Here is a 22,298-nt window from a genome sequence, read left to right on the forward strand (position 1 = left end):
TGCTAAAAGTTTTACATGTGTGTTAGGTGTATATGTTCAAAAAGCACAAAAATACCCCCATCACACCTGTTCCATGCAGGGACCTAAGTGGAAATAGACTGATGGGGGGAAGAATTCCTATAAAAGGGGCAGATGATTTTATGAGCTTCTGATCAAAGATTGTTTTTCCTTTGTAGAATGGACTAGGGCCCTCTAAAGAGCAGTTCTCTTTAAAGTCAGCCAGGCCAGCGTGGTTATTAAAAACACCTGCCTCGATGTGGTAATTTGTATCCATCATCTTTTCACCTGGCAACGCATCATTTCCAGGTTCCTTCTTTGCTCCTCACACTACCTGACGGTGCCTTTGACCATAGTGCTGCCCAGGAAATAATAGGCGCTTTGGCTGAGGAGTGCCTGACTTCTTCTGGAAATTTCCTGTGGTCATGTTCATTACCTCCATGAATTCTACGGGAGAGACGTCAGCTCTGAAACAACCAAGCAGCAACAGCATCAAAATGCTGAAACTAAAGCTAGAAACTGGTTATCCTGAGTTCAAAGGGTGTTTTGTTTTGTTTTGTTTTCTTTCTTTTTGTTTTTGTTTTTGTTTTTGTTTTTTGTTTTTTGTTTTTTTTTGGCTACCCCCGGGCATATGGAACTTCCTGGGCCTGGAATCGAATCAGAGCCGGGGAGTGAAGTTCAAAGGGTTTTGTTAATGGCCTTGAAGAGAACATCATTTGACACTTGAAACCACCAAAGAGTGAGAAGATGAAGAGGGGTGTCTGTATAACAGTGGCACAGGGTGGGGGACGGGGAGTGGGGGGCTGCTTTCCAGTCCCGGGTCTAAACCTGTAAGCTGTGTTTTGGGCACATCACGTAACCTCCCTGTCTCTGTTTCTTTGACCCTTCAAACATGGGGGAACTCATCATCCTGACCTACACAGTTGCGGTTGTTCAGTAAGATGTGCGTAAAGCATTTAGGATAATGCCTCTCGCAATTAGCCACGAAGAGGGCAATAGCTTAACTGGTTACCATCCAAGGATACTGAATCCATTAGGATATCTTCCAATAAAATAGAAGATCCAGTGCAGCCTGGCCTACACCAGTAAGGACATCCATGGTCTGCAGCAAGAATCTGCCTCTTTCCCACTGTGCACAGGTCATTGACTAGAAGTAAGGCAAATGCCCATTGCAGAATCAAGAATCAAGCTTATAATCAAGAAAACCTCCTCTTTCTCTATACTCATTTTATTGCTAACACCAGGTCCCAAGTGTATCAGAACTATTGCCGTGTAGCATGTTATCAGACTAAGCCTCATGAGCTTGGCTGGCCCTGCTGACTTTGGCTGATTTTGCTCATGATCTGCACATTGGCTGATACACTCTAGGCTTGCTGTCGGCCCTGCACATTGACTAGGTTGCTCTGTTCCACCTGTTGCTCATTCTCTTTCCACCAAGAGGCTTGCGGGGGGCGGGGGGGGGGCATGGTTTTCTCATGGCCGTGAGAGAGGCTCAGGTGTCTTATGACCTGGGCTTGGTTCTTACACCATTAGTCAAAGCAAGTAACACAGCCAAGTCCAAAGCCAACTCGTGGGGCCGTAGCCTCTGCCCACCGTGAAGCCACAGGGCGTGGGTGCGGGACGGGGTGCAGGAGGGACCAATCATTCATTCTGTTATAACAAGTTCTCAGAACAAACCACATCTAGATACCCCAATGAATTCTGTGAACTCATACAGCATTTTTTTCGGCCATTCATTTCTGCTCTCGTTCCTATATTATGATATCTCGCGACCCTGTGTAAGCTGTTGGAAGTGAGCAGGAGAGTTCACTTATCAGATGAGGACTGGGTGACCTTCCAGCTCTAGCTGCCCGGGATTTGCAGTCCGTGGAAGAAAACCCCGCAGAGTATGAAAACCTAGACGGAAGTAAGATAGAAGTGTCGTTCTGAACCAGCATCCTTGGTTCCTGCTTTGACTTCGCAGCTAAGTTGTCAAGTCTCAGAGCGCGGGTATCACCGAAGACCGTCCCGTGTCTGAAGGAGATGGGGAGACGTGTTGGCTCTGACCAGGGCTGAGCGAACTGAGTCTGGGGGAATTTTCTTGGCTAACAGGGAGCGCGGAGGATGCGCGGGTGCTGCTGGAGGCGGGTCCCAGCCAGATGTGCGCGGCCCGCCCCTCCCTCCCTTGCGCACTGGCCGCCTCGCCCGTGGAGGAGCCGCAGCGCGCCTGGCTGGGCGCCCCCAGCCTCTCCCCAGTCCCCGCTGAAGTGCCGGGCGTCCTCTCTCCCGCCGAGAGGAGCCGAGGCCCCGAGCAGCCTAGGACAGCCAAGACAGCCACCCCCCTGCGCCCCGGTTCCACGTCCTTCCGAGGGGGCGCAGGCGGAGGAGCGGGAGGCGGCGGAGGGAGCCCCCCGCCCGAAGATGCCCTTGCCTTGGGCCCTGGCGCTCCCGCTGCTGCTCCCCTGGGTGGCAGGTGGAGGAGGGAACGCGGCTGGGTGAGTGGCTGGCGATCCGCCTGGCCTGAGCTCGCCTGTTTGATCCCTTCCTTGTCCCCCGCCCCTTCAGGTGTTCCCGCGGGTGTATGGACGTGAGTGTGCGCGCGGAGATGGGATTCAAAGTGGATGCCAGGGCCGGGGCGTCCACGGGCTCCCCCCATCCCCGCGCGCCCCGCGGGCGGAGCTTTGCACCGGCTACCTGGCATCAGCTGCGTCCCACCTGACTGCGTCCCGAGAGGGAGGGAGGCCCTGTGTGCGGACCCGCGGGTGCGTTCTGGCTTCGGAGTACGCAGACACCCACTGCGCGGGTGGGCGGGCGGGCAGGCAGGCGAGTGCCTGGGTGGGTGGCTGGGTTCTGTGCCTGTGCGGTCTTGTGTTTTCCACTCTGTCGGAAGGGCGCCAACTGATTGTCAGTTGCAGGGCAGGGAGGGAAACTGAGGACTACGAAGAGTAAGCGTTTGCGGGGCTTCTCCGCCACTGTGAAGGGGGCCCCTCTACTGAGAGCCTTTCTGATTAAGGTTGATGAGCTGGAAAGGACCGAGACTGTCAGATGAAATCGACTCATTGTTCTTGCCACGGCTCTTCAGAATCTGAAGCAATTTCCTTACTTCCCACAAACTTTTCTAAGCCCTGAAACTTACTTTTCCAGAGACCAGCCAAACCACTTAGTAAATACACACTTAGAAATAGTGCATTCTCTAGGCCTGGCACTGCTCTAAAACAGTTTAGGGCTATTAACCTATTTACAGCCCATGACTGCTCTGGGTGGAAGGTTCTGTTATTATTGTCTTCATATTGTAGAGGAGAAAAAAAAACGAAGCCCAGAGAGGTCGAGTAGCTTGCCCAGTGAGGCACAGCCAGTCAGTGGCAACACCAGGATTCAAACGCAGGCAGTCTGGCCTGGAGTCCCTGCTCTTCACCAGTGTGCTGGGGGCAGCCTTTTAGGAATCACTCACTGGAAAAGCTTTCCCGGTTCTCTGGACTGTGACGTCTTACTTTCCGAGGCATCCACTAGAGCAGGGTTTCTCTCTTGTGGTCCTGTTGACCTTTTGGGCTGGGTGGGACACTTATTTGTTGGGGGTGGCTGGAGAGCATTCCTGTGCCTTGTGCGATTCTTAGCAGCATCTGCAGCTTCTATGCACTAGATGCCAGAAGCAACCTCCCCAAGTTGTGACGATCAAAAATGTGTCCAGACCTTGCCCAAGGTGTGGGGGTGAGGGTTGTACAGTTGCCTCCAGCACAGAATCTCGGTGCTGTTAAGATTTTTTTTTTTAGTTGACAATCCCTAGGGAGAGCAGGCTGAAAGCCTGGGTTTGGAACAGGCTTCCTAAAGGTGAGCCTATCTTTGTTTGACTTACAGGAAAAAATCTTTCATCAGAGTCAGCCACAGTATTAAGGGATTTTGAAGTTCAAACAGAATAAACTTCAAACCAGACTCTTAGAATGTATGATCGTAAGTTGCAATTTCCTTTTCATGATAAAAATGTAAGGAGATGCAATTTGCTCATGATCACATTTCCTTGAACCTTGGAAGTTCTTGTATCGCTAGAAAGTCAACTTAGAGAAAGATCAAGTGCTGTTTGGAGATGAGATTAATAGTTCTTTTAACAGCAGACAAACTGACTTCCCAGAGCCTCACTTTCAAAGGGCCACCAAATTAAACTGAAAGCCGAAAAGCTCCCAAATAAACCCAAGAATATTGCCATGGAGAATCAATGTCAGGATTCTGCAGTTGCACGGTTCTCTAGATGGAAACCGTGGTTTCTTGACATGGTATCTAGTTCACAAGCTCATATGCGCATTATCCGTGCAGCGTGCTTGGAAACGTCAAATGCTTTGCTCTTCAGGAGCTGCCCAGGGAGCAAGTTCTGTCAACTCTGACCTGAAGTTACAGACAGCACATTGACGGAAAAGGCAAGGCGCTTGTTGCGCTAGAGCATGTCAACTGGTTATTTTCTGAGTTTTACACCTTATAGTAAAAACTGACTGCTGTATAGAGATTTCTAATATGAGCACCCATGGTATTTTTAAAATTGAAACACTGTACTGTAGTTTCAGTGACCTAGAAAATTATAGGCCTTTTGTTTTTTTCTTTTTAGGACTGCACCTGCAACATAGGAAAGTTCCAGGGCTAGGGGTAGAATTGGAGCTGCACCTGAGACCTACATCACAGCCATAACCACGCCAGATTCGAGCCACTTTTGTGACCTACACCACAGCCTGCGGCAACAGCAGATTGGTAACGTACTGAGTGAGGCCAGGGATCAAAGCTGAGTCCTCATAGATACTAGTCGGGTTCTGAACCTGCTGAGCCACAATGGGAAGTCCAGTGTGCATTTTTTTAATTCGATGAATTATATTTATAGTTGTACAACCATCATCACAACCTACTTTTAGAACATTTCCATCCCAACCCCCACAGCCTGTCTCATTTGGCAACCATAAGTTATCAAAGTCTGTGAGTCAGTTTCTGTTGTGCAAATGAGTTCAATGTATCCTTTTTTTAGATTCCACATATACGTGATAGCCTATGATGTTTATCTCTCACTGTCTACCTTCACTTAGCATGATAGTTTCTAGGTGCATCCATGTTGCTGCAAATGCCATTGTTTCATTCCTTTTTATGACTGAGTAATATTCCATTGTATGTATGTACCACATCTTCTTAATCTGCTCCTCTGTCGATGGACATTTAGGTTGCTTCCATGTCTTGGCTATTGTATATAATGCTGCAATGAACATTGGAGTACAGGTATCTTTTTGGGTCATGGTTTTCTCTGGATAGATGCCCAGGAGCGGGATTGCTGGATCAAATGATAATTCTATTTTTAGTTTTCTGAGGAATCTCCACACTATTTTCCATAGGGGTTGTACCAATTTACATTCCCACCAACAGTGTAACAGGGTTCCCTTTTCTCCATACCCTCTTCAGCAAATATTGTTTGTAGACTTTTCGATGATGGCCATTCTGGCTGGTGTAAGGTGGTAACCTCATAGTAGTTTTTATTTGAATTTCTCTAATAATTAGTGATGTTGAACATCTTTTTATATGTTTTTTGGCCATCTTAATGTCTTCTTTGGAGAATTGTCTGTTTATGTGTTCTGCCCATTTTTTGATGGAGTGGTTTGTTGTTGTTGTTTGGTATACAGCTGCAGGAGGTGTTTATATATTTTGAAGATTAATCCCTTGTCAGTCGCTTCATTTGCAAATATTTTCTCCCATTCTGTGTTTTGTCTTTTCATTTTGTTTAGGGTTTCCTTTGCTGTGCAAAAATCCAGTATTCATCTTAGAAGGTGATTAGTGCCCAGTAGACAATAACACTCATCGAACAAATAAATCCTTAGCAATATGTGTTTTTCTGATCTTTAGTATCAGAATTTGGCTTAAACCCTTTCCTCTTTATTTTGTATACTACTTCAAACTAATATTGTAAGCATCATTGACTTTCAGTGTTAGCTTCAGGTGTACAAAATAGCGATTCAATATTTTTATAGGTTACACACCAAAGTTTTTTTTAATTACTCAATGAATTTTACTACACTTATAGGTGTACAACAATCCTCACAGCCAAATTTTATAGCATTTCCACCCCACATCCTCAGTGCATCCCCCAACAAAGTTGTTATAAAATACCGACTATGTTCCCTGTGCGGAACCCCATACTTGTTAATGCCCTTTGGGCACTGGGGCTCTTTAGATGCTCTAGATCTGCTTTTCCAATACAGTAAATACAGTAGTCAGTAGCCCCATGTGGCTGATGAGTACTCGAAATGTGGCCAAAGTTGGGATGTGCTCAACGTGTAAAATACACATTGGATTTTGAAGACTGTGTATGAAAAAAACATTAACTGTCTTACTAATCATTTTATATTGAATACATGTTGAAATAATAATGTAGGATATACTGCACTTGATAAAATATGTTGCTAAAATTAATTCCACCTGTTTCTTTTACATTTCTTTAAATGTGGCTACTGGAAAATTGGAAATGCCATAGGTGGCTATTATATTTCTCTTGAACAGTGCCAGTCCAGAGCACTTATCGATCTGAACTCCATCTCCAGTGTTCCAGGTCTTGGCACTGTCATCTTATGGCCTTGGGCTCCTACATTTACCTTATGGCGTTAACTTTGCTATTCTTGAGTTTGAAGTTTGGAACAATTCCCCACTTACATTTATGTTATACATTTTTTTTTCTCTATTGAATTCAACTAAAAGCCATGTGAGAGATGAAGGAAGGATGGGTCCATGGACTCATGGAGAGAGGCCTGCTTTCCGCAAACCACACCCTATGTTAAGAATTGGTTCTTCTCAGAGCCCTGCTAAGGAAGTGCTGTGCAAACAATTATCCACTAACTTAGTGGCTTAAAACAACATAAATTTCCTTTCCTAGAGTTCTGGAGGTCAGAAGTCTAAAATGAGTCTTCTGGGGCCTCTTCCTTCTAGAGGCTCCGTAGGAGAATCATTGCTTGTCCCTTATGCTCCTAGAAGTTTCCAGCAATCCTTGGCTTGTGGGCACATCACTCCAACCTCTTCCTCCTTTGTCACCTTGCCTTTTCTCTGACTCTTAGTTATCTTCCTCCCTCTAAGAAGAGCCCTGTGATTGTACCAAGTCCACCCAGAAAATCCAGGGCAACCTCCCTGTCTTCACATCCTTAATTTCAGCACATCTGCAAATTCCCTTTTGACCTGTAACGTCACATTTATAGGTTCCAGGGATTAGGACATGGTCATCTTTGTGGGGCCATTATTCAGCCTTCCATAGGAAACCTCAGCTGTGAGCCTACTTGTTTTTGGTTTTACAGGTTGGGTCTGATTTTTAAATATGATTTTAGTGATTTGTGAGTAGTAGGCCTATCATTCCTTTCTTTCTTTCTTTCTTTTTTTTAGGACCACACCCCATAGCATATGGAGGTTCCCAGGATAGGGGTCCAGTCGAGCTACAGCTGCCAGCCTACACCCCAGCAACACAGGATCTGAGCCACATCTGCGACTTACACCACAGCTCATAGCAATGCCAAATCCTTAACCCACTGAGCGAGGCCAGGGATCAAACCCACAACCTCATGGTTCCTAGTCAGATTTGTTTCTGCTATGTCACAATGGGAACTCCCCCTTTCTTTCTTCTTAACACCAGAATTTGTAGGAATATATCAAAAACTCAAGAGCTGAGTGTTTCTAGGAAATAGTGACCCTGAAATATCCAGTTGTAACAGAAGTTGTTTTTGAGCAGTCTTTTTTTTTTAATGATTTTTATTTTTTCCATTATAGTTGGTTTATGGTGTTCTGTCAATTTTCTACTGTACAACAAAGTGACCTAGTCACACATACATATATACATTCTTTTTCTCACATTATCCTCCATCATGCTCCATCATAAGTGACTAGATAGAGTTCCCAGTGCTATACAGCAGGATATCATTGCTTATCCATTCCAAAGGCAATAGTTTGCATCTATTAACCCCAGATTTCCAGTCCATCCCACTCCCTCTCCCTCCCTCCCCCTTGGCAATCACAAGTTTGTTTTCCAAGTCCATGAGTTTCTTTTCTGTGGAAAGGCTCATTTGTGCCGTCTATTAGATTGCAGATGTAAGTGATATCATATGGTATTTGTCTTTCTCTTTCTGATTTGCTTCACTTAGTATGAGAGTCTGTAGTTCCATCCATGTTGCTGCAAATGGCATTATTTTGTTCTTTTTTATGGCTGAGTAGTATTCCGTTGTGTATATATTACATCTTCTTAATCCATTCATCTGTCAATGGACATCTAGGTTGTTTCCACGTTTTGGCTATTGTGAATAGTTGTGCATGTTTTTAAGCCATCTTATTTCAGTAATTAGTTTAATTGGCATAGAAGGTATCAAAGTCTTATATGTAGTTTATATATATAAACCAAGGATATATAAACCTTAAAATGAGAATAAGGATATTGTCCTGTCCTTATATATCACATTGGCATTCAACAAATTTTGTTGACATCCTGCTATGTGTCAATATTTTTTCACTGTGATTGCACTCAATTGTCTCATCAATCCTAAGAAATAGGTATTATGTCAATTTGACTGACAATGGGATGGAAAAACTTGAAGAAAATAGGTGATTCCTCAAGAACTTCATTGGATTTGGTCTTTTGCACTAAGAATGATGACATTCGAATATTTCACATTTGTTTCTCAAAAAAAAAATTGAATACCTAAAAGGTGACATTTTTACAAAGTGCCTTCTCACACGTTATCACCAGTGAGCCTGTTAGGTTCTCTCTCTCTCTCTCTCTCTCTTTTTTTTTTTTTTTTTTTGGTTGTTGTTGTTGGCTTTTTAGGGCCAAGCCTGTGGTATGTGGAAGTTTCCAGGCTAGGGGTTGAATAGGAGCCGCAGCTGCCGGTCTACACCACAGCCACAGCCATGCAGGATCCGAGCTGCATCTGTGACCTACACCACAGCTCATGGCAATGCCAGATCCTTAACCCACTAAGGGAGGCCAGGGATTGAACCCACATCTTCAAGGATACTAGGGGGGCTCGTTATCACTGAACCACAACAGGAACTTCATAGATCGACTCTTGCCCAGTACCATCAAGGGATGCATGTGGAATAAATGAGTAATTCCTGATGCTCCATCCTCCCAGCTCCTTCTTCTCTAAGTTTACTTTCTCTCAGAAGCAAACTCTGAGACCCGAGTTCAAGTGTGTGTGGTTTACTTGGGAGGTGGCCCCAGAAAATTCTAGTAGGGAAGCTGAGAAGGAGGCTGGAGAAGGGAAAGACATGTTATATAAATAAGTTTCCAATGTGATTTAATTCTGGGGAGTTTGAGAAGACAAGAGGACATGAGCCTCAGAGTTATACCCCAGAGGCAAGGAAGCCTGGGGTGTCTATACTCCCATCAATCACTGATGGAGGACTTCTAAGGATGGGGATTCTCCTCATTCAGCCTACTGTGCACATAGGCAGAGCCAGCTCCTGCCAACAAAAGAAGCCCTTGGGCACCAGAAAATGAGGCTGGCCCTTAACCACAATATACCACCATTTTTCACTGACCCAGTGATACAGGGAAGTATCTCTGAGGAACTTGTGCTCCTGGTGACAAGTTCCAGGACACCAGCTCCTCTGGGGACAGTAGAGGCAATATAGGCATCCTAAGGTGTTTGGGGCTGAATTGGTCCCCCTGCCTCAAAGGAATGACTCTGTTGAAGTCTTAATCCCTCCAATGTGACTGCATTTGGAGACAGGGTCTTTTCAGAGGTAATTAAGTTAAAATTAAGATGGCCCTAGCCGAGCATGACTGGTGTCCTCTAAAAAGAGGGGATCAGGACACGAACACCCACCCAACCTCAGAGGAAATCCTGGAATCCAAGACCATGTGTAGACACGAGGAGAAAACGCCACATATAAGCCGAGGAGAGGCCTCAGAGGAAAGCAGTCTTGCCTTGATCTCAAACTTCCAGCCTCCAGAATTGTGAGCAAAAGAATTTCTGTCGTTGAAGACACTTCATCTGTGGTACTTGATGATGGCAGCCCCAGCAGGCTAATACATATGGTAAACCCAGAAAAGATAGAAACCTGTTGGAACCAAAGAACAAAGGTTTGCCTAATGTTGATTTTCAGTTGAATGCAGACTGAAAACTGGGCCTCCCAAACCATTTGACTTTGGGGCTTTTAAGCAGGAAATGTCAGAATAGGGGTAACGGGCTTGTAACAGCCAGTGAACACAGCATCATAGACTTTTTGATTCTTTACTATTGGTTGCAATACTGAAAACTCAGATAACCTTGGTTTGAACAAATAGACACCCATGTGGGAGTGGGTAGTTAGGCTAGTATGGTGGCGTATGGAGTCAGGCACCCAAACTCCACCATCTAACATCTCCTCCAGAAGGTTCCGCCATCATGGCCAAAGACAGCTTCTTGACCCTTAGCGAACACATCCAAATTGTAGCCATAAGAGGAAATAAATTTTAAGGACACCCCTTCTCCCATTATAGCCACATGTTTAGACATTGCACATGAGGCTTTTGCTTACATCGCATCAGTTAGTTACATGGCTACACCTCATTGAAGTGAAGGCTGGGAAATGTGTTCTTTATTCTGAGTGGCTATGTCATAGGATTCTTATTACTAAGAAAGAGGGGAGAGTAGATATTGGAGTACCATTTGCAATATCAGCCATGTGCAAATCACATACCACATCTTCAGTTTACTGATGAGTAAACCGAGTTTCAAAAGAACAGGTGATGAAGTGATTTAAATGTCATAGAGAACAAGTGGCAGATCTAAGAGCCATGGTGTCTCCCAAAGATAATTAGATCACTTTCCATCAAATATTTTGTCCAATGTAATCAGTCATCCTTCCAGTTTCCTCAGGACTTGCTGGGTCCCAGTGTATTGATTTCAATAATTAACCTTTTGTAAATGTGAAGGTCTTAAGAGAAAACAAATACCCATATTCTAAAAGTAGTTAAAGTCCATTCAGTACAAGTCAGCAGCATTAATTGAACAACTGACATACCCAAACATTCTCCTGAATTCCAGAGATAAAAATCTTTCTGCCACTCGTACTATACAACTTTGTAGGACAAGCAAAATATCTGTCTTTTTTGGTGAAGGAGAGGTGCAGGGAGAGGGGTGTAACTCCAACTCCTAGCCCAGTGCCTGGCACATAATAGGTGTTGAATTAAAATTTGGGGAGTGCAGGGGATGAAGAATCTGACTACAGCAGCTCAGGTTGCTGCAGAGTAATGGGTTCGATCCCCAATCCAGAGCAGTGTGTTATAGGATCCAGCATTGCCACAGTTCCAGAGGTGGCATTAAAATTGGCACAATTGAGCAGGTGAGACCATTCAAAAAAAAAAAAAAATCATTGCCTAAATGAATGATTGAACAAGGGAGATGGAGAAGCAAATAATGTTATTTACATATAAATAACATGTTTATATGTATATAAACATTCAAAAGAATGAATATGGGTACGTTATATATTTATAAATTATATATATTTATATGTATATATACACATATATACACACAGATATATAAAATGGTCCATAGAATACAGATAAGAGAAATTTAATGAGCACGAGAGAGTCAGGGAAAGTGGAGGACAGGAGATGGCCTTGAAGCTGTCCTTAAAGAATGCGAGCCCACCTGCTTTAAAACAGAGAAGGCAAGCATTCCAGTGCTTGATTCATAGTAGGTCTTTCCGAAGAATAAATGAATGGCTGGCTGGACAGATACATACCTGCAAAAAGGAAGGCATTGACTCAAGGTACAGAGTGGACTGGCCAGCACCTGGGTTAATGATCCCAGTAACTGCCAAGATCAAAGGAGCCAAACTGGAGCTAGGCTCTAAGGATCCCTGCATGTCGAGCCGAGGAATTTGAATTTTGTTCTGAGAGCAGTAGAGAGCAAAGCAGGACATCATAGTCTGTATTCTTTACAGATAACCCCATCATGACCAATTCGTGCTCAGAATTATCACACAGTTACACAAAATTATCTGTAAGAAGCCATAATTTAGTTTAACTGGTGGCATTATTCCCTAATATACATAATAACAGTGTGCTGATAATCCATAGTATCTCAGATTTGATTAATACATGTGCAAAATTAAAAATCAAAATGCGTAGTTCCTTCTCTGGCTCAAAGGGTTGGTGGCATCTACGCAGCGCCAGGACACAGGTTCAATCCCCGGCCCAGCACAGTGGGTCAAAGGATCTGGTGTTGCTGTAGCTTTGGCATAGGTCGCAACTGGGGTGTGGATCTGTTCCCTGACCTGGGAACTCCATATGCCACAGGGTGGCCAAAAAAGAAAAAAAAAAATAGCAAAGCAGTAAAAAAAAACTTTGTACAGATAATCATCTTGCTTGATTTCTAGGCACCAGGTATATTAGTTATCTACTGCTATTTGACACATTTCTAAATTGCTTAGTGGTTTAAAACATTTATTATCTTACGCAGTTTCTGTGAGCCAGGAACTCAGAAGCAGTTTAGCTAGATGGGACTTGGGGCTTTTTACCAGGTTACAGTTGAGTTGTTGGCCAAGGCTGCAGTCATTGGAAGGCTTGACTGGCCAGAGGGTCTGTTTTCCAGATGAGTGCTCGCATGGCTGTGGGCAGGAGGCCTCAGCTGCTCGCCTTGTGGACCTCTCCATAAGGCTGCTCGGGTGTCCTTATGAGATGACGAGGTGATCTTTCCAGTCCTAGCTCTTTCAGTGCTGTCTGTACTTAGATGACTTCAGAATGTGAATCTCAAGCCCCAGGTGCTCTCTGCTGCATTCTTGACCTATCCATTGGGATGTCTCACTGAGCTTATTGGGACATCTAAAAGCGAACTCTTGATCAGCTCTCCAGAACTCACTTTCCCCCATCTCACCCATTCCCCCCGTTCCAAAACTGTCCAAAATGATTCGAGCCAGAAACCTGGGCATCATTCCTGCCAACCCACTCTTCCTCCCCGCTTATGTGCAGTCTGCACTAGGTCCTACTCCAGACCACATCTCAAGCCCATCTCCTTCTCTCCCTCCTGCCTGCCACCACCCAGCCACATCCCATCATCTCTCACCTGAACCCCCACAGGCACTTCTCTTTGCTTCTTCTTTGGTCCCTTCTAGTCCATGTCTCAAAGAGTTGCTCTTAAAATTGCAATCATATTATGTCAGCCCTCTCCTTAAAATCGTTCGGTGACTTTCCATTGGATTAAGAATAAAATCTATTCTATTTTAAGCAGTGTAAAAGGCCCTGCTTGTTCTAGCCTTTGTCTGTTTCTCTAATTCTATTTTAAATTATTCTCCCTCACGCTCAGTATGAATGAGTGAATGTGTGGGGAGATAAATATAACTGTCTGGATAACTTTGCTGACTTCTTTCCCTTCCTCTTCTCACTTCCCCACTCCCTAGTGGATGTTCTCTTCACCTCATAAATAAACTACTGCACTCAAATCCTTGTCTCATGATCTGCTTCTGGGGGAGCCCAAGCTAAAACACTCCCTATTCCCAATTTCTGCCTAACTCCTCAACTTGGAAGATAAGTGAGAGAAACAGAGGAAGCAGTGGAAAGTTCCAAATATTGCCTCCTCATGGCATGGGAAATTTGTTGTTGTTGTTTAATAGTTTTATTGAAGTATTGCTGAATTATAGGATTGTAATAATTTTTGCTGTACAACAAAGTGATTCAGTTATACACACATCCATTCTCTTTCAGATTCTTTTTTTTTTTTTTTTTTTTTTTGTCTTTTTTTGCTATTTCTTTGGGCCACTCCCGTGGCATGTGGAGGTTCCCAGGCTAGGGGTTGAATCGGAGCTGTAGCCACCGGCCTACGCCAGAGCCACAGCAACGCGGGATCCGAGCCGTGTCTGCAACCTACACCACAGCTCACAGCAACACCGGATCGTTAAGCCACTGAGCAAGGCCAGGGACCGAACCCGCAACCTCATGGTTCTTAGTCGGATTCGTTAACCACTGCGCCACGACGGGAACTCCTCTTTTTTTTTTTTTTTTTTTTTTTTTTGTATTTTCTAGGGCTGCACCTATGGCATATGGAGGTTCCCAGGCTAGGGGTCGAATCGGAGCTGCAGATGCCGGCCTACACCACAGCCACAGCAATGCCAGATCCGAGCCACATCTGCGGCCTTCACCACAGCTCACAGCAACACCAATCCTTAGCCCCCTGAGCAAGGCCAGGGATCGAACCCACAAACTCATGGTTCCTAGTCAGATTCATTAACCACTGTGCCACAACGGGAACTCCAGATTCTTTTTCCCACATAGATTATCACAGAATATTGGGTAGAATCTCTGTGCTATACAACAGGTCCCCACTGGCCAGTCATTCCATATACGTCAGTGTGCATATGCCCATCCCAGATCCCAGTCCATCCCTCCCCACTCCCCACCTGTCCCCTTTGGTAACCATTTAAAATACATATATGTGTATATATATGTATATGTACATATATATAGTGAGAGAGAGACATTGAATATCTATCATCTTTTTTAACTCAATGAGATTTATACATTTATAGCTGTACAATGATCATCACAACCCAATTTTACAGCATTTCCATCCCGAACCCCCAGCCCAGCCCCCCACCCCCCAGCCTGTCTCCTTTGGCAACCGTAAGTTTTTCAAAGTCTGTGAGTGAGTATCTGTTCTGCAAAGAAGTTTGTTGTATCCTTTTTTAAAATTCCACATGTAAGTGATGGCATATGACATTGGTGTCTCACTGTCTAACTTCACTTAGCATGATAGTTTCTAGGTCCATCCATATTGCCGCAAGTGCCATTATTTCTTTCCTTTTTATGGCTGAGTAGTATTCCATTGTGTAAATATACCACATCTTCTTTATTGAAGGTGCATCAGCACATACTGGTACATGCTTGACAGCTTGGGCATCTGGGGCTGGGCTGTCAAATGCCTACAAATCCAGGAAGGTCAAATGTTTTGAGATGTCCCTGGGCCTTCTGGGCTTGGACTCTGTATCTCAAAGATGGAGAGGAACCCAGAATTAATCTTAACAGGTTGGGTACTATAGACTCGCCATACTGGGAGCTATGATTAAAACAAAAGAAAACACAAACAAATCTCTTATGATTGGACTGTGCTCTCTGTATTTAGAAAAAACTTTCATTTCACTTGTTTGGCAATATTTAAATATATTCAAGCATCAGCAGAAAAGTTTTTACTTCTCAATTTATCTTGGAGAATATTATAAAGTTTCCTGGAACCCGACCATCAACAAGCATACTAAGAATTCTGGCAGAGTATATTTTTGCAGAAAATAAAGAATCCCATGAAGAAATACTATACTACTTACACAATCCCTGGAATGTTTTTAAATTAACTTCAGCTGTGGAGATGGCAATTTGTGATTAATTTGATCACTCTAGACAGCAAGCTGTATAATGCATTAAAGGAACTCTGAGCAATTCAGCATTTAGTTCAGCCTCCCACGGCTCATGGCCTCCTCCCCACAGAGACTTGCTCACCTACACTGCCCCTTCCCTGCCTCCAGACTGGCTTCCCTGAGCCTTCTATATGCCAGACATTATTTTGGAAGAGAGATTAGAGAGACAGAGTGTGTAAAAGCACGCGTGTGCAGGCATCTGTCTAGCCTGGCCAGACCTCCCAAGGTGGCGGAGAATGCTGCCTGGATCATTTCCATACAAAACCAAGAATTCTCTTTCTAGGTTCATAAATTTCTTGTTATTGACTACCCCACATTCATCAGGTTCCACGGAGTTGGGTCAGGCCAGTCAAATGCCTATAAGCTTGTACTACTCAGATATCTATTAAATTCAAGTGATTGATACTGTGCCTTAACCATGCGTCCTTGATATCCCAGAATGCACTGCTCCAACTTTGTACATTAAAAAAATACATGCTTCACTAAGTATGGAACTAAATACAATTCAGATTGCTAGCTTTCTTTTCTTTTTTTTTCTGTATGAATGGATTCACATGTGAGGGGAAAAAATCACATGTACTGGACTTTAGGAAAAGAAATGCATTTTTTTTTTTTCCATTTTTGGCTGTCCCACAGCATATGGAATTCCCGGGCCAGGGATCAAATCCCAGCTATAGTCACGACTTAAGGCGCAGCTGCAGCAATGCCAGATCCTTAACCCGCAGTGCCGGAATCTCCTCTGAAGGTTGACCTTGGCTTTAGGACGGCCCTTCAGCTTTGCACAGCAGCCTTGGACCCCTCCACGCAACCTCCTTTCCCTCTCTTCACTCAGGGTCCCAATTACCTGGTGGCCCCCTGGCTCTCCCCACCTTCCCCAGCTCCACAACCCAAGCCGCTGCAGTGACAATACTGGATCCTTATCCCACTGCGGCACAAAGAAAGTCCAATAATTAATTTTCTTTTTATCCATAATTTTAAATAGCTGCATATGTGAAGTTTAAAAAACTGGCAAGCCCAGAATGCAGAACTGGACTTTGGGTGTAACACATTAATTTCCTCCAGCAGCTACAAATCAGCAAGTAATTATTAGCCCTTCTTGTCCACTAGTGATTTCCCTCCTTTAAACTGTCTTCCCATTTTCCTGACTGGAGGTAGAATTTGATGATTAAACCAGTAAAATCCCATTTGCAGCTGTCCCTTTGAAGCCATCTCTCGAAAGTGGGTGCATACATGGACAGGTGCACCCAATTAAATAAAAGGCATGCTGCTCATTTATGGACCCACATGGGCCTCTGATGGTTTTTCCTACGTTGTTCTCCTCTGATGGTTTTTCCTACGTTGTTCTCCTCTGATGGTTTTTCCTACATTGTTCTTTCAAGCTGCTTGCTCCCCTTTAGAAAATATGCACGGAACACGCCACTGCATCCACAGAGCAGCTGGAGGCTGAACTGCTGATTTCCAGTTTGCTATAGTTGCCTGAATATCACAATCCATGTTGTAGTTCTCAGTCACCAAGTTGATTCTTAACTGTTGTTGCCATTTTTTTAAAACAAAGGAGAATAAGGCTAGAGTTAATGACAGATCTCTGCTCTCTTCTAACAGAGCTGTAATTCTGAAATGCATTTGTGACTGGGGGAGGGACTCCTTACAGTGGAAATCTTACTTTGTGAACCAAAGCAATCGGACTTTATTAACAAGTGTTTGATGGCCCAAGTGTTAGTCATTAATATTTTGGAGACGTTTACAAGTGATACTTTGTACGGTGTCAAAAATGATGGCGAGGGAGAAATGAATACACCTCAGATTTCTCAATTTCACCTTTTCACCTAAAGGCAAGCATGTGCAAGCAATAAAACTCAAGAAAGAGGGTTTCTCTGGAGAGCTGTGGTAATGTGCAAACAATATATGAATTTCACCTTCTGGAAACTTTCTCCTGTTACTTAACCCCAGGCAGTATGCTCGACAATCAAAAGTAATTGACTTTGACCAGTACATATGAAATGGGCTCAACCACCTGTACAGGGGATCCTGGGCCGTTTCGCCCAAGTTTCTAAGTAAACAAAAAAGAAATGCTGTTTCAACAGATTTCAGTTTTGTTCTTGGTGATTTCACATTTAACAGTTTCAATAATCTTTTTTTTTTTCTTGAGGTATAATGAACATATAACATTATATTAATTTCACATGTCCAACATGATGATTCAATGTTCGTATACATTGCAAAAACAATGCTTCCAATAAGTCTAGTTAACATCTGTCACCATGCATAGTTACAGATTTTTTTTTTCTTGTGATGAGAACTTTTAAGATTCACTATCTTATCAACTTTCAAACATGTAAGCAGTATTTTTAACTATAGTTCTTGGCTGTATGTTACAACCCCAGGACTTATTTATTGTAACTTCTTCCCACCAATCACCAGAATTCATATTAGGCCCCATTGCCCATGGAAAACCCCTCACCCACCCACCTAATCTAAGGACTTCTGTATCTTCCCCTAGTTTCTGAGACCTTACTTTTTTGGTAGCAGTCATCACGTTGGAGTGTAATTATCTTTTTACTCGCCCATCTTTCTCTCTCAATTCTTTGTGGCCAGGAGCTGTTTTGATTTACTTCTAGTGTCTCAGTGCCTAGTATGGTGCCTGGCACGTAGTTATGTAATCAACTTGGGGTGAATAAATTGGGTAGATGGACGGACGAATAATGTAGGGGAAGGAAAAACAATTTGCCCTCCACTCTTTTAGGTTGTGGGTTGAGATGTTCCCCCTTCACTAATAAAAGGCGGATAAACAGGAGAAAAACACAAGTTTAATAACATGTATGCCTGCTGTATACACGGAAGAGACCCAAGAAAAGTGAGAAACTTCCCCACAGGGCCCAAGCCACCACCTCCAATACCATCTCCAAGTCAAGACAAAAGGAGATGTTGCAGGTGGGGGAGCCAATTATGGGAGGTTGTCAGGCAAAGCACCATAAACCAGGATAAGGTTGTGTACAGATTTGAATCAGTGCCTTCTCCATCCATAGCTGTTTCTTGAGCTGTAGAATCATCTTTCTCTTCCTGGTACAGAGAGGGAGGCTTGCTTCCAAATGGACATTTCCCTTGTAACTGTAAACGTCACTCACAAAAGGGTAACTTCTCCTGTGTTTGCTGTTCTTAAAAATAAACAGCTCAGAATTATCCTTGTGCCAAAGAGGCATCTTTTAGTGGCATAGTCTTCTCCCCTTTAGTAGTTCGGTGACATGTGTTCCCCTCTGACTTCTAATACCAGTGAAATTAGCCAGGCTTTCTTGGCCTTAGTTTGTTCATGTGTAAGATGATAGGTTAGAACTGGATGGTGTCTAAGGGCACTTTCTGTAAGGTGGAATTCTTTGACAATCTCTCCTTACTGTAAAAATTGATTCCCACATATATGAAAGAGTAAAGTCACACAGAAACTATGGCAGCCATGAGAAGGTGACTTGCGGGCCTCCAACTACTGGGAGCGTAGTTGACCAAGGGCCCTCAACTGCTCAGCTCGTGGAAATCCATCACCACCTCGGAGCAAGGCCATGCCTCTCACGGGCTCTCCTTTCCCTGCCTCCTTCCAGGCTGAGCGGGGCAGGAATGCTAAGGCAGGACCTCTTATGGGAAACAGGACTCTCCTCTGAAGGTTGACCTTGGCTTTAGGACTCCCCTTCAGCTTTGCCCAGCAGCCTTGGACCCCTCCATGCAACACCCCCTTCCCTCTCCTTCACTCAGGGTCCAAATTACCTGGTGGTCCCCTGGCTCTCCCCGCCTCCCCCAGCTCCCATCCCATTTCTCTTACAGACCTTTCCCCTAATAGCATCCTTATACGTTTGAGCCCATCTTGGTTTCTGCTTCTCAGAGGGTTCAGACTAAAACTGACACCTAGTTCAAACTGAGACTTATTTAATTAAGAGCCCATGGCAGTTTGAAACTTTATACTGTATTCAACACCTCTAATACTAATTCTGTAACTAGTCCTCATCAAAGCATTTGATTAGGGAGGTTTACTGTCCCAAGCCCTCTATACATATTAAATAATTTCATGATCACAAACATCCTTTTGTTCTCCCCATGTAAGATGCGCTGTAGCTGGGGCATAGGAAGGTGAAGTAATTGGCTGGAGGTCACAGGTGAACATATAGTAGGGCTGGAATTCAAACTCAGGAGACCGTAGTCCTAACCACCATGCTGTATCGGCCTCTTAGCATCAGGGCTGATCCTGCTCTTTCTAGAGACACTCTGCACTTGGCTTTCCTGGCACCACACTCACCCACTGTTCCTTTTACCTTTCTTAACATTACCTGAGTCTTTCTGGACCTTCCTCCTCCTTGGCCCACCTCATATATGCATACATTTCCATGGGTCTCTGCCCTAAGCCTCCTTCGCTTCTTATACCACCTCCATTCTCTTAGACTCAGTAACTAGCAACCTGCACCTGACTTCCAAGTCCAGTCCTGCCTCTTGAATTTCCGGCCCAAATATCCAACTTCCTCTACAACCTCTCCACCCCTTGGCTGGCTGTCTCGTGAGCCCTCAAAAGCAGCAAGTCCCAAAGAAAACTCATCATTTCCCCTGTTCCCTAACACGTTCCTCCATCTATATTCCTCATCCTAGAAATACAACCCAGCCGTCTACCCAAAAACACATCCTTCTCACACTCCACACCCAGTGGACCAGAATATGATTTCCTCGAGGGCAGAGACAGAATGGGCCCTTGGTTGCTGCTGAACTTCTGGAGACTCACCCAGTGCCGGATACATTGTAGGTGCATAAGAAATACTTGTTGAATGACTCAATGAATGATTGAAATCCATTACCAAGTCCCCACCTCCCCTGCTAGTGTTCCAGTCAAAGCCACTAGAATCTCTCTTCTAAGCCAGCTGCTATCCCTGCTTCCATTCTGCCTCCTTCTGGTCTCTTTCACAGATCCAATGATATTTTTCTAGAGGAAATTCTTGCCAAATAACTTTCCCACCTAAAACCCGCCAGTGCTGCCCTGTTGCCGACTGTTAGGATAGAATACACCACAGCCCTAACTTAACTCAGAAGACTGTGATGTGGCCCATCTCCCTCCCCCTGGTCTGTCAGTTTTTCAAGCACAAGCATGGTATCTCTTGCCTCTTAGCCTGCACTCATTCTGTTACCTCTGCCCGTCATATTCTTTCCCTCGCTCCATATGGTTGACCTCTATTTGCCTTCAGGCTCATGTAAAGGTTGCACCCTCAGAGAGAACATCTTGGGTCCTTTTGACTAGGTTATGCGTCTTTGCTTTAAGCTTCTGTAGCTGACCATGTTTTGTGTCTGTTACCCTCACCCTCTTGTCTAAAAGCTCATATTAGGGACCTTGTCTGCCATGTTCATCTCTGTGCGTTGGTACCTAGCACAGTGCTCATTACATACCAACGCCCTGTTGAGGATAAAGCTGGGGTTTTTGGCATCAGGAAATAGGGAAGGCCTTTCCTCCTGGGGTTGGGGAGCATATTGTTTGCAAACCAGCGGTCAAGAAGTTGGCAGTCATCTGTAAGGTTTTGTTGATAGACCAAAATGTAATTAAATGAATCCCATATTCCTTATTAAAATATGGAATTTCCCCCCCCCATATAGCTTTACTGTTTATCATGTTTTCTTTTTAAATCCACCTGAAGTTGCAGCTCCCCTGTGGTGCCTTTATCTTCTTTCCCAGGCAAGATGCGTTTTTCCTTCCACGTTGCTGCTTAAACAACAGCTCCATGTTGTTAAAGGAAGAGAAAATGGAGGTGGGCACTTTGTCAAATTTTAGTACAAGCAGCTGAGTCTCTGAGGATCTAGGTGGAAGATTTTCTTTTTGCAGCATGAGATAATATAAGTTATATTACCTTATTCACCAGGGTATGGGGGTAGCTGTTTTTACCAATTAGTTTCAATCTTTGTGTTCATATCTTAAGGACTTCAATACAAATAACCCGATTGAAAAATGGGCAAAGGACCTGAATAGACCTTTCTCCAAAGAAAGCACACAAAAGGCCAAGGAACACATGAAAGATGCTTAACATCATTAGCCATCAGGGAAATGCAAGTCAAACCATAATGAGATACTGGAGTTCCCGTCGTGGCACAGCAGAAACGAATCCAACTAGGATCCATGAGGTTTCAGGTTCCATCTCTGGCCTCGCTCAGTGGGTTAAGGCTCTGGCATGGTCATGAGCAGTGGTGTAGGTTGCAGATGTGGCTCAGATCCTGCGTAGGCTGGCAGCTGTAGCTCTGATTGGACCCCTAGCCTGGGAACCTTCATATGCCATGGGTGCAGCCCTAAAAAAAAAAAACCCATGAAATACTATTTCTCAACCACTCAAATGGCTGCCGTTAAAAAGCGGACAATAGCAAGTGCTGGTGAGAACGTGGAGAAATTGGAATCCTCATACATTGCCGGTGGGAATGGAAGTTGATGAGGCCATCTTGGCAAACAGTGTGGCATTTCTTCAAAAGGTTAAACATGGAGTTGCCCTGTGACCCAGCAGTTTCACTCCTAGGTATATACCCACGAGAGATGAAGGTATATGTTCAAACGAAAACTAGTACACAGTTGTTCATAAGAGTATTATTCATCATAGCCAAAAAGTAGAAACAACCCAAATGTCCATCAGCTGATGAACAGATAAACAAAGGTGGTCTGTTCATACAATGGAATATTGTTTCGCAATAGGAAGGAACGAAGGAATGAAATACTCTTACATGCCGCCAAGTAGATAAACCTTGAAAACATGCTGAATGAAAACAGCCAGACACACCAAGACCACATAGAAAATGCTTGTATTTATGTGAAATGTCCAGAATAGGAAAATCCAGGGACAAAATGTCAATGTGTGGTTGCCAGTGGATGGAGGGCGGGGAGAATTGGGACTCACTGCTGTTAGGTTTGGGGTTTCTTTTTGGAGTGAGGGAAG

The 22,298-nt window shown here is 44.1% G+C and overlaps 1 protein-coding gene across 8 annotated transcripts in view; it reads left to right on the forward strand.

Annotated features, from left to right (window-relative positions):
* EGFL6 (EGF like domain multiple 6) overlaps positions 1 to 22,298 on the forward strand; it is a 261,136-nt gene that overhangs the window by 193,023 nt on the left and 45,815 nt on the right. For 2 of the 8 annotated variants that reach the window (XR_014835699.1, XM_085008534.1), the window contains exon 1: positions 2,186 to 2,471. The exons of 5 other annotated variants lie outside the window; for them this stretch is intronic. Coding sequence is in view for 1 of the 3 variants with exons in the window: in XM_005673431.4 (XP_005673488.3) it covers positions 2,101 to 2,471 (371 nt within the window). In the remaining 2 variants the exon portion in view is untranslated. Of the gene's footprint in view, positions 1 to 1,681; positions 2,472 to 22,298 lie in introns of those variants that run through there. One more of the 8 variants, XM_005673431.4, reaches the window with a different exon arrangement.

Source organism: Sus scrofa, chromosome X (assembly GCF_054392235.1).
Source record: "Sus scrofa isolate SSC_HxYL_T2T_F1_AM1 chromosome X, Sscrofa_HxYL_maternal_Yorkshire_Landrace_v2.0, whole genome shotgun sequence".
NCBI lineage: Eukaryota > Metazoa > Chordata > Mammalia > Artiodactyla > Suidae > Sus > Sus scrofa.